The sequence below is a fragment of the Crocuta crocuta genome, unplaced genomic scaffold, assembly GCF_008692635.1.
Source record: "Crocuta crocuta isolate KB4526 unplaced genomic scaffold, BGI_CrCroc_1.0 scaffold28, whole genome shotgun sequence".
NCBI classification, from domain to species: domain Eukaryota; kingdom Metazoa; phylum Chordata; class Mammalia; order Carnivora; family Hyaenidae; genus Crocuta; species Crocuta crocuta.
This window is the reverse complement of record NW_027533256.1, coordinates 8946333-8957853: the sequence shown is the minus strand read 5'-3', so window position 1 is coordinate 8957853 and position 11521 is coordinate 8946333. Positions and strand designations below refer to the sequence as shown.

The following is an 11521-nucleotide window of genomic DNA, read 5'->3' as shown; positions in this document are numbered from 1 at the left end:
TGGAGATTAAAAAAAAAATGTTGTTAACCTACTTTCCCAGACAGAGAGGAGAGCAGGCACAGGCATAGGTACCTATGTTACTCGCATATAGGTAACTTTTTCACAGCACATACCTGGCACAGAGGGCGGTGCCATTCTCATGGTTCATTTGTTCATTCATTTATTCACTGAAGCCTTAATTTCAGAGTTTATTTCATTCCCTGAATCGGCCAGGCAGCCTCGCCAGCCCCCAAAAAGCCTTTCTGTAGCTTCCTCTGTGTGCCTAGGCCTGTGCCCAGCCCCCAGGGATGCAGGTGATCAAAGCATGGTGCTGCCACGCCGCAGAGGGGGCTGGGCTGTGCCTGGGCTGGAGCGGCGAACGTGGGCCCAGAGAGCTTGTGGACATTGCAGACACTGCCACTCGCGTGTCTCTGCAGGCATGAGCCCAGCCTCTGTGACCCTGGCCAGCGCCCTGCAGGTCAGGGGTGAAGCTCTGTCGGAGGAGGAAATCTGGTCCCTCTTGTCCCTGGCTGCTGAGCGGCTCCTGGAAGACCTTCGTGAAGGTAAGGGCGTGTTTGGACCAGCTGAATCACAGGGAGTTGAACACGAAGCTTCCCAAGCCATCTCTGGTTGCTGCTTCTCAGGTCTGCTATCAGTCCAAAGTATTAGATCAAGTAGTCAAATGACACCTACCTATGGAGCTGCACTGAGACTCAGGCCTGTCTCTCCCGACCCATGGCATACAGAAGAAAGAAAGGCCTTGCTTCTAGGGAGACAGTGGCTGCAGCCATATGGGCCTCTCCCAACACCTGGACAGTCTGAGCCTAAGGGACAGGAAGCAGGGGCTGCCCTGCTGACACTCCCAGATAGTCCCCTGCCAGGTGATGTATCACCTGTGTCCCATCAGGGGCTAGAACCCACATACTAGGTGGTCTAAAGAGCAGGAAGGACATTAATATACAGAATTCTTACATTCCAACAGAAGAGTAATTGTAAGATGTGGTTCCCGGGGAATGAGGTTTGTACCAGGGAGGGACAAACTTGGAAGGGAAGCCCCTTCCCCAGACTGGGGTTCAGATTTGCTGGAGTTGCTGTGCTTGGAGCCCACGGTGACGCGAAGTTCACTGCTTTGCCGGGCCAAAACTGTCTGTCAGTCACTGGGCAAGTTAAGCACAGGAATCGCCACCAGGGACGAGGGTGACCCTCTGGATGGAGGAGGGCATCGGGGAGACACAGCTTCCGGAGCTCGTGCTGCCAGGAGGCCTGGAGCCCGCAGCACCTGTGCAGGAGTGATCACTTGGCCAGACGGGGCCCGGAGGTGCTCGCAGGGCCACGGGTCCTGCGTCAGGGCAGAGCGTCACCAAGTGTCCACCAGCATGAGCTCTGAGACCCTGAAACAGCAGGAGGGCCCCGCCTCCTGCAATGTCTCTCTCTCGCGCCCTCTGCTGAGAAAGCTGCATGTCGCACGCGCTGTAAAGAGGAGCTGCTTGAGGGAGCAGGTATTGAAAGATGAATTTGGAGCTGTGAGGCGTTACATTAATAACTGAAAAAAACATCGAGTAGGCACACTCACACGTCAGCTCAGAAGTCACTCGTGCTTGGGGACTGCCAGCCTGCAGCAGAGCATCCCCACACATGAGTGAGATCACATGAGTCAGGTGGGTCCCAGTGTGGGAAGATACAGGAGGCTGCTGTGCACTTCTACCTTCAGTTTCATCTCCCCTATGATTCTTCACTCCCTCTTTCCCTGGGTGTTGGTTCGGGGAGCGGGAGGGGAGCCTGATGAACAGGTACAGTACACCCAGAAGATCAGATGCCCTGTCCCAGGCTTGGCTCCAAAGAACTCAGACTTGGGCTTATTTCCAAGTGGACCTCTTATCTTGAGACCCTTGGGGCACTGAGGAATTTAGATGCAGGTGGCTGGTGTCCTGGCCGTGACCGCAGCCGCCGTACCTAATGCTGCTCTTGTGCACACATGTATCAGGGTTGAATTTACCCCACTTCTTGTTACCTTGGGCATTGCTCTCAGTCCATCCCAGGGGCACCTGCTGGTCATGATCCCACAACTGGCCCTCCAGACAGTGGTCATTCTCTGTACTCCCATCATGGCCTTGGTTTCAGATTCCTCGGACTACGTGGTCTGTCCCTGGTCAGCCCTGCTGTCTGCAGCCGGAAGTCTCTCCTTCCAGGACCACATTTCTCACATAGAGGCTGCTCCTTTCAAGGCCCCTGAACTGCTGCAGGGGCAGAGTGATGGTGAGCAGCCTGATGCATCTCAGGTAAGGTGTGTCACATCTCTGTCGCACCTTTGGGCCTGTCCTGGGGAAAGGCATGGTCCTAGGACCTTCAATCTGTCCTTGGGGTGGCATCCCCAGCTCCCAGTTTAGCCCCAACAATCACTTGAGGCAGAATAGATTTAAATAATTTTATTCCTAGTCTTTTTTTTTTTTTTTTTTTTTTTTTTGCCAGTCTTTTAGCTCTTCGATGAAGACAGGTCAACTTCTCTGAGCTCCAATTTCTACACCTGTAAAACGGGGTTAACGACTTAATCTACCAGCTTATTATACATATTTAAAGTCTTGGTGGCTTCCAAGGTTGGTTTGTCTGGGCCCACGTGTCTCTGAGTCAGATCACATTAGTGAAAGCATCAAGTTTCCCCATTGCCGTGGCCCTGACACTGTCACTCATGGGCAGACACCCAGCACCCCGAGCCCCTCCACCGTGTCTTACACTGACAGAATCTCGGGGATGAAGCCCTGGCCCCTGTGTTAGACACAGACCTTGGTGCCTCTCAGTCCCCCTGTTTGGATGTCTCTGATGGTGCCATGCTGGACTCAGGTGACATGTCACAGCTGGAGCCATGGGATCTGACCTGCTGAGCAACCACTAGAGGGGCACGTGCTGATGCACCCCAGAAATGCAGGGGACTTAGCTTCCTGGGGGGTGAACTGTGGCAAACTGGCACTTAGTAGGCCAGGTCACCTGGGCATCATCCCTCTACACAGCATCCCTACCGCTCAGTTCTGTTCATTGCTTTTTTCTTCTGTCCACTGCAGTCCCCTCTCTGCATCCACCTCTGCTCAGGTCCCATGGGAGGGGAGGGGAGCAGTCAGGAAAGTGGTCTCAGCAGAGGCTCGGCTCACCATCCTCCCCCAGCTCCGGGCTCCTTTCTGAGCTTTGGAGGCTGTACGCTGACTCCTGTCCTCTGACCAACATCCAGCTCTCCCTAGCACACAGAGACCTCAGCTCTCCCCAGCAGACAGAGACATTTCCCCATTGCTTCGAGTGTTGGTCCCAGTGCAGGTGGAAGATGTGGGCCTGCCTCTAACCACCAGTCGCTCTTACCACTATCACCCCATCCTGCTCTCATAGCAGACATCAGCAATCGAGAGTGCTGTTCTCTCCTATTGTGCCAGGAGTCACATTCAAAACCGTCACCACCCTTTTCCAGGCATCCTGTACTAATGGGCTAGATTTGGGATTGTGGAGGAAGCCTGTTGTCACTTTGGCCTTAGGCATCACCCAAGAGTACTTAGAGCGTTTGGAATGCAGGTCAGTTCCCTGAGTGTGGATGGTGCCTCTGGCAGTGCTCAGGGCAGTGCACCAGCATCTGCTCTCAGGGCCATTTCTCCGGAGGTGAGAATGTCTAGTCACACTCCTCAGAGGACTGGTTGATTGATTTAGGGACATCATTTCAGAGAGAGAATTGGCGCATGTGATACTGGACACATGCCCTTGACCTATGGATGCAAAAACCCAAAATCAAACTCACTTGTATTTTACTGAGTGGATGGCTCAAATAACCATGCATTTTTTACATACCGTGCTTTATTAATTCAGCGTCTCCCTTCTGGAGTTCCAAAAGTTATTTCCTGCAAAGAGAGATCCTAGGGGGAATGTGCCTTGTCAATTACAGCAGAAGCCCTACAACAACAACAAATTGACATTCATTGAAAACTTAGTGTGATCCAAAGGAGACATAGCCAAGGCCCCGTGCCTGGCTTTAGGTCTTCTTTGGGAAAGTTCCCTAAGTTCCCTTCGTGTTGCCTCTCCTGTATAACGGAGACAATTAAAATACCAACCTCACAGGATGGTGGTGAGGACTAAATGAGTTAATCTAAGTAAAAGGTTAACGCAGAGTTTGGCATGTAAGTGCTCTGCATCCGATAATGATAACAATAATTATCATTACCATTTCCAGGTTCTTTTTACAAAATCTTCATAAATATTCAGGCAGAACACTCACTTTAAAGTTGAAAATGAGGACCAGAGAAGTCAGATCATGCTCTTCCATTTCACCTTGTTGCTTTCTGACAGGTGATGCTCTTAAAGCACAATGGGCTGTCCCATAGTGTGTCATGTGCAAATGGTTTCAGCTATGTGCATCAGAAAGCCTAAAATACAGTGGCTGGCACCGCAGATAGAGTTATTATTTGCTTCACGAGGCGTCTCGGGATTGCTCAGCAGCTCAGTAAATGTCATCAAGGATCCAGGCTGTGTATTTACATTCCACCCTTTTTAGTTGTTGGCTTTTTTTCTTTTGCCTGTTGCCTCATGGTCTCAAGATGGCAGCTATGATCCATATATTTCATCAGTGTTCAAGGCAACATTGAAGAAAAAGTGGGACCATTACCTGTGTTCTTATCATCAGTAAAGCACAAGCTTTCTCAAAAGCCCCTTAACAGATTTCCCTTGCGTCTCCTGCCAAAGTGGGGTGTCATGATCACTGTGGCTTTAAGCAGCAAGAGTGGGAGGCAGGAAAGTTCATGGGAGTTGCACACGGTGGTTGGGCTAGGCTGCCAACGGTGTCTGCCTCACGTGGAAATGGAATTGTGTTTTGTTTGCAGGACTACAGAGTAACAGAGGTGACTGAAATCTAATCTTGTGCTTTTTCTCTTGAGCAGATGCACGTCTATTCTTTAGGAATGACCCTCTACTGGTCAGCAGGCTTTCATGTGCCACAAAATCAGGTCTGTAAACAAGATACTCAAAGTCTTGCCAGGTCATGTCTTTGGATTGAATTAGCAATTTTCTTCAGGACAGGGATCACTTCTCTTGAGCTGCGCGCCACCCCTCAGTCGTGTGGGTTCGAGGAAGGCATTGCCAATGGGTCACAGAAGTGCTCCCGCTGAGTCCAGGAACCACCACAGAAGGCTACACAACCCAGTCATCCAGGCAGCCATGATTTAGGGCTGGCAAGCAAAATAAGACTTATCTGTTCAGAGGAAGTAGCAAACTAGAGGATTTTATAGATAGTGAAGACACAGATTTATAAAACAGGCTTTAAAGCAGCCCTTCCCGAAGTGAGATGCTTCCCTGAAAAAGGGTTCTGTGCTCAATCGATTTGGGAAAATGCTCCCTGTAATATCTTCCTCTCCAAGATTTTACAGAGTAATTTATTAAAGACTCTGAGAGAGCCTAAAGCATAGAAAATTTTAAATTTTATCACAGCACAGTATAAAATTTTTGACTATGGAATATGTGTGTGTGTGTGTGTGTGTGTGTGTGTGTTTGTGTGTGCAAGTTTTCATCTGACCTATAAGAATTCCTTATAGGTCAGTGTAACAAGAGCCAGAGAACCCTCCTTTTCCTTCCTTCCTTCCTTCCTTCCTTCCTTCCTTCCTTCCTTCCTTCCTTCCTTCCTTCCTTCCTTCCCCTTCCTCCCTCCCTCTTCCTGCCTGCCTGCCTGCCTGCCTGCCCTGCCTTCCTGCCTCCTTCCCTTCCTTCCTTCTATATCCCTTTGTCTCTCTGATTCAACATCCCAATGTTTCCTGGTGCTTTTTGCTCTCCTCCCACCTCATGTGAAATCCCACTCTACTCATGGCGTCATCTTCCACTTCTCAGCAGGGCATACCTGGAGCCCCAAATTGTGCTCTTACCTGTAGCTCTGGTTCCTCTCTGGAGCTCTGCCATAATCTGGGCCAACTTCACGGGCGTGTGGCCTGTGTAATGGCATAGTGCCCTGCACTTACAAGGGCCCACGCTTGATTTAATGCTCTGATGTCACTGTCTCAAAATTCTTAAAAGTTGTGAGCAAGGGGCCCTGCATTGTCGTTTTCCCCTGGGCTCTGTCCTGCCCTTAGTGCCCTTCTTTTCAGACATGCCACCCTTACCATATACTGCTCCCTCTATCTGCGGTTCCTCCCCCCACTTTTCTCCCGGTTAATGCTAGTGTGTGCTTTTCGAGATTTAGTTCAAGTTCTTTCCCCCAGGCAGGATTAGACCTTTTCCTCTGTGTTATCACCATGTCTATGCTTCCCATGACCTAAATCCTTGTTTCTCTCTCTCTCTTTTAATGTTTATTTAATTTTTAGAGAGAGACAGAGTGCGAGTGGGGGAGGGGCAGAGAGAAAGAGAGACACAGAGTCTGAAGCAGGCTCCAGGCTCCGAGCCGTCATCACAGAGACCGACATGGGACTCAAACTTATGAACTGTGAGAGCATGATCTGAGCTGAAGTCAGTCGCTTAACCGACTGAGCCACCCAGGTGCCTCAGTCCTTATCTGTTTAGGTGACCATCTTTCTCATGAGACTGTGAAGTCCTTGAAGGCAGGGACAGTCTCCCACCTTGTGATTCAGGCATTTGGGTTTGCTGTATGAGTTCAGGACACAGAATCCCTGTTACACATGGAGATGGAATTCACAACTGATATTCCATGGCAAGAAATGGTAGTGCAGCCTTTATCTTGAAAATGACTCACAGTATGGATGGGTGTGACAAAAAGCCTGATTCTGGGTCTGAATTTGAAGAGTTCCCCAATATAAATGGTGGCCACTTAAATGCATGAGGGAAATGCTTAAGAAAATATTTTTTCTTTTGCTTGACGGCTGCATGTGACATAAAGTTCAACCAGTGATTTTTGACCTTGTGCTGACCACTGGAAATTCCAAAGTATGAAAAGGCACAGCCCTTATGTTTCTGAAGTTCAAATTCTAGGGGAAAGTCCCAGTGAGATCCACCTACATAATTCGAGAAGGAATTTGGCAGAAAGTAATTGAGGAAGTAATTTGAGAAGTAATTACATCTGAGAAGTAGTCGAGAAATAATTTGACAGGTTGCCCAGGTGGGTGTGAGTTGAAGGCTGATCCCTGGTTTGATGTGAGTACTTGGCATGGGTGGAAATCCACTGTGTCAAGCACCTATTTGTCATAAGTATTCCAAGCACAGGATTGTGCTCTCTGAGCACCGAAGAACATTCCAGACTAGAAAGCAGCAAACTTCACACAACTGGCCCAGAGATAATTGCTCTGCATTTTGTGGCCTCAGTGATATATCCTGTGTCCGTCCCTAAACCCTCCAGAAGGAGCAGGCGTCTGTCTAGTGGTAATGAGATCATCTGTTTTCATTAGTTCCCACCACCCACCCCACAAGGTGTTGGCCTCAGCGGTCCAGGCTTCTCACGCAGCCCCCCTTCTCTCCAGCCCCTGCAGCTCCGTGAGCCCTTGCACTCCATTCTGCTGACCATGTGTGAAGACCAGCCCTGCCGGCGGCTGCCCTTGCAGTCAGTTCTGGAAGCTTGTCGGGTTCATCGGGAAGAAGTGGCTGTATACCCAACCTCTGCCAATCTCCACGTCAGACGGCTGGCTGGCCTGGTTCTGGGCACCATCTCCGAGGTCAGTGTAGATCTGTGCTTCTCATCCCAGGAGCCACAAGCTATGGGTAGCTGTTGACACTTAAATCAGCTAAATGGTAGTTAATTGAATTGAAAATAAAATCTTCAATTCCTCAGTCATACCTACCCGCATTTCAAGCCCTCGGTAGCCATGTGTAGCTGGTGGTGACCATACTGGACAAGGAAGATCTAGAACAATCCCAGCATTGCAATTTCTGTTGGGCAGTGCTGGTGAAGACGTTTGAGCAAGCCCAGATTTCTAATGTGGCTGAGATTCTTCGGATCTTTCAAAGAGTCTTTACACAAAGGCAATAACATCACATGTTTGAAATCCATGAATCAGGTCACCTGTCAAAATTCAACTAGGCTTCATGCAAAGAACTTTCCCTGACTGTGCCTACAGCTCCTGGCCCCTCCTTCCCTCTGCTATCTTGTGTCTGCAGAGGGTCCCCTGGCTGCACTTGTCACACTGCGTTGCTTGCTGCCCTAGCAAGAAGCTGGCACATAGTAGGCATTTGACTTACCTGGGATTCCCTCTAAACAAAGCCAGAAATGGTGACGCTTATGCATGTTATTTATTGGGTATGTGCCCGTAGGAGAGGGGGAGTGATGGAGGGAAGACAGGATGGGAGATAAGCCCAGGCAGAAGGTTGTTCAGATGGAGACAGCCTCAGCCTGACCGCATGGAGGGTGGAGTGGGGATTCTGGGGCAGAAATTGCTTCCGTGTTGGCCCCCTTGAGGCCGGGGCAGTGCTGCGACTGGGGAGAGACAAGTGAGGTGCCTGTGACAGAAACGCAAGGAGGTCTGCATTTCAGAGGAACCAGAGGGGGGCAGGGCTGGAGACGGGCTGGGCATCTGCGCAGCTGTCCAGGGGGTCGGTTGGAGAACTGAGACCAAGACTAACACAGGGGCCGTGTGGACTGAGAGGAGGGGACTGCTGGGGCGGATGCCGTCCACAGTCAGTCAGAAAATGCCAGCTCTATCTTGTCCTCCTTCTTGGATCCCTTCTTTCTTGGCATCTAAACATGTCTCCGATTCATTGAGCCAGAGGGGCTATGATGAAGCATAAAGCACAACAGTAAGGTTGACAGGGTGGGGCGGGGGGCAGACAGACAGGCAAGCAAACGTGATATAATATGTCATAGAAGGAGATGTGAGTGATGTGATGAGGGAATGTGACAAAAGGACACTTCCCTCTGCCTTGAGGGGAGAAGTAGAGAGGTTTGGAAGTAGAGAGAACATGGCTCTGGGTCTTGGAGGCACACAGGAGCCCAGCAGGGAGACCCTAGCCAGTAGGGGGAGCACATGAGCAAAGGCAGAGTTGTGCCTGAGTGCCCTCGTGTGGGGGGAGGGGAGTGGATTCCCTCTAGGGTGCATGTGGGTGGTGCGGTCTGGGACACATTCCGGTTGCCGTTGTTGGCTCTCACTGTGTAGGACAGACCCTTCCGAACGGACTTAGCAGCCAGTCTGTATGTGTCTGTATAAATGTCCCCTCTTGACTTTGGGATGCGGATGTGTGATGCACTTGACCTTCAGGTGGAGAGGAGAATTGTGGAGGAAAGCTCCTCGGTGCAGCAGGACAGAAGCTGCCTGCTCAGGAACAGGCTGCATCAGGCGAGTTGCGAGAACGCAGCGGTGTGGGCCCTGGAGCGCCTGCACCCCTGCAGAGGTGGGTACAGCGCCCTGCTATTCGCATTCTATTGTCTCCTGCCCTGAGGGGGCCAGATGGCCATGCCCTGGTGGCACAGAGAACCCGGGCAAGCTGCCCTCTTCCAGAGAGCCCCCGAAGAGAAAGGGCTGGGTCCTGAGGAAAGCTTCACCTGGAGATACTTATTTAACAGTTATTTATATCACACATGAAATTTTTTTATTGAGTTTTAACTGTCCAAGCTGATAAGAACAAATTTCAACCCACAGCATAACAGGAAACTTTCTTTTCATTAGTTTCTAGGTGGAGCAAAAGGAAAAGCAATCTGTAAAAGATTGTTTTTGTTGCTGCTATAGGCATGACCAAGGAACGGATTTTAGAATAATCTTTTTTTTTTTTAATATTTTTATTTTTTTATTTCTAGGATAGAGAGAGACAGCGTGAACAGGGGAGGGTCAGAGAGAGAGGGAGACACAGACTCTGAAACAGGCTCCAGGCTCTGAGCTGGCAGTCAGCACAGAGCCCGACGCGGGGCTCGAACCCACCAACCGCGAGATCATGACCTAAGCGAAAGTCGGACGCCCAACCGACTAAGCCACCCAGGCGCCCCTAGAATAATCTTTTTTTAAAAAAAATTTAATGCTACTATTTTCTGTCCCTAAAACGAGGTACTCTTTGCCACTAGGTTTTATTCTCCCCCTCAAAAAAAAAAAAAAAAAGAAAAAAGCTCCCCTAACCTCCTTCTATAGCTGTCATTTCCATTTCTCACATGAGCAAATAGAGAGGGTAACTCTATTTGCTCTATTGTACACCTCACAGCCTGTAAGTCATGATGCTGATATCCACTTGATTCAAGACAGCTCTGCCGGGATGCCTGGGTGGCTTGGTTGGTTGAGTGTCCGACTTCAGCTCAGGTCATGATCTCATGGTTTGTGGGTTCGAGCCCCATGTCAGGCTCTGTGCTGACAAACAGCTCAGAGCCTCGAGCCTGCTTCGGACTCTGTCTTCCTTTCTCTCTGCCCCTCCCCTGCTCATGCTCTGCCTCTCTCTGTCTTTCAAAAATAAATAAGTGTAAAAAAAAAAAAAAGAGAGAGAGAACCATGCCTTTTGCCTTTCTTATGCCCTCCACCATGCTGTTTGGTTAGTTTCAGAGCGAAGCACGGAGACCCAGAGCTCCCTGGAGCCCGGCCAGAGCACCTCAGCACACAGTCACCATAGCCTCTCTGTTAGCAGGTAAGCAGCAAGGCGTCATGGGCTGGGCCATCCTCGTGAGGACTGCTGATACAAAACCCTTTGCTTCTCCAGAAAAAGCTGATCCAATTCCAGTAGCAGCTGAAAAAAAAAAAAAAAAGAAACCACACACACACATTTAAGCAGATATGCAGCCAAGGTGAGGAGAGGACGGATGGCAGCCTGAGGCCATTCTGTCTCCTCTGGGAATCAAGTTCATTTCCATGTTGTTGTGATTATCTGTTGCCCCACGAGACAGCTTGGCAAGCAACCACAAAACACAGTGTCTGAAAATAACAGTTTATTGAGCTTCTGGTTGTATGAGTTGGGAATTCAGGCTGTGCTCCGCTGGAAGGTTCTGGACTCTGCCGGTGCCCTTGTGGTCAGCTGCAGCCGGGCTAGTCCGCTTCACTTCTGGGGGTGACTGGCTGTTATTTGGGGGCACCCTGGCTCTTCACCAGCAAGCTAGCACAGGGATTGTTCTCATGACAATGGCAGAGTTGAGAAAAAGAGAGGGTGGGAGGGAGGAAGGGATAGAGAGACGGAAGGAGGAAAGGACAGAGGGATAGAGACATACAAAGGGCGGGGGTGGGGGGTTCAGGGAGAAGAGGTGGCTGGTTTGGGGATCAATGTAATATAGATGCTTATATCTACTCAAATCCACATGAGCTGATACCCTCCTACATCGGGAACATTAGGAATTTTGAAACGTGGGTATTTATTTTTTTATATATCAATTTGTTGTCCTTCCATGACTCAGCCAAGGGCCATGGCAGTACTTGACCTCCAATACACAGCTGGGGCTTGACAGGGTGCTGTAGAGTTCACCTCACAGTGATTTTGTCTGCTGTTTAAAACTCTATTTTCTCTTTGCCCAATTAAAATGGCTTTTTTTCTGATGCTATAAACAATGTATTTTTTTCACTTCCAAAATATCTTAAACAATATATAAAATTCTTTTTTAAAGACTCCCTTTATTTTTTTAATATTAATTTATTTTTGAGAGAGCATGCACGTGTGCACACATGTGGTGGAGGGGCGGGGGGGGGGG

General features: G+C 49.6%; 1 protein-coding gene across 1 annotated transcript in view; it reads left to right on the top strand.

Moving 5' to 3' along the window:
- The first annotated feature begins 304 nt into the window (after positions 1 to 304).
- LOC144216992 (FERM and PDZ domain-containing protein 2-like) overlaps positions 305 to 11521 on the top strand; it is a 60212-nt gene continuing 48995 nt past the window's right edge. The window contains exons 1-5 of the mRNA XM_077746461.1: positions 305 to 542; positions 2101 to 2258; positions 7401 to 7592; positions 9129 to 9261; positions 10386 to 10473. Of these exons, the coding sequence (XP_077602587.1) occupies positions 305 to 542; positions 2101 to 2258; positions 7401 to 7592; positions 9129 to 9261; positions 10386 to 10473 (809 nt within the window). The remainder of the gene's footprint in view (positions 543 to 2100; positions 2259 to 7400; positions 7593 to 9128; positions 9262 to 10385; positions 10474 to 11521) is intronic.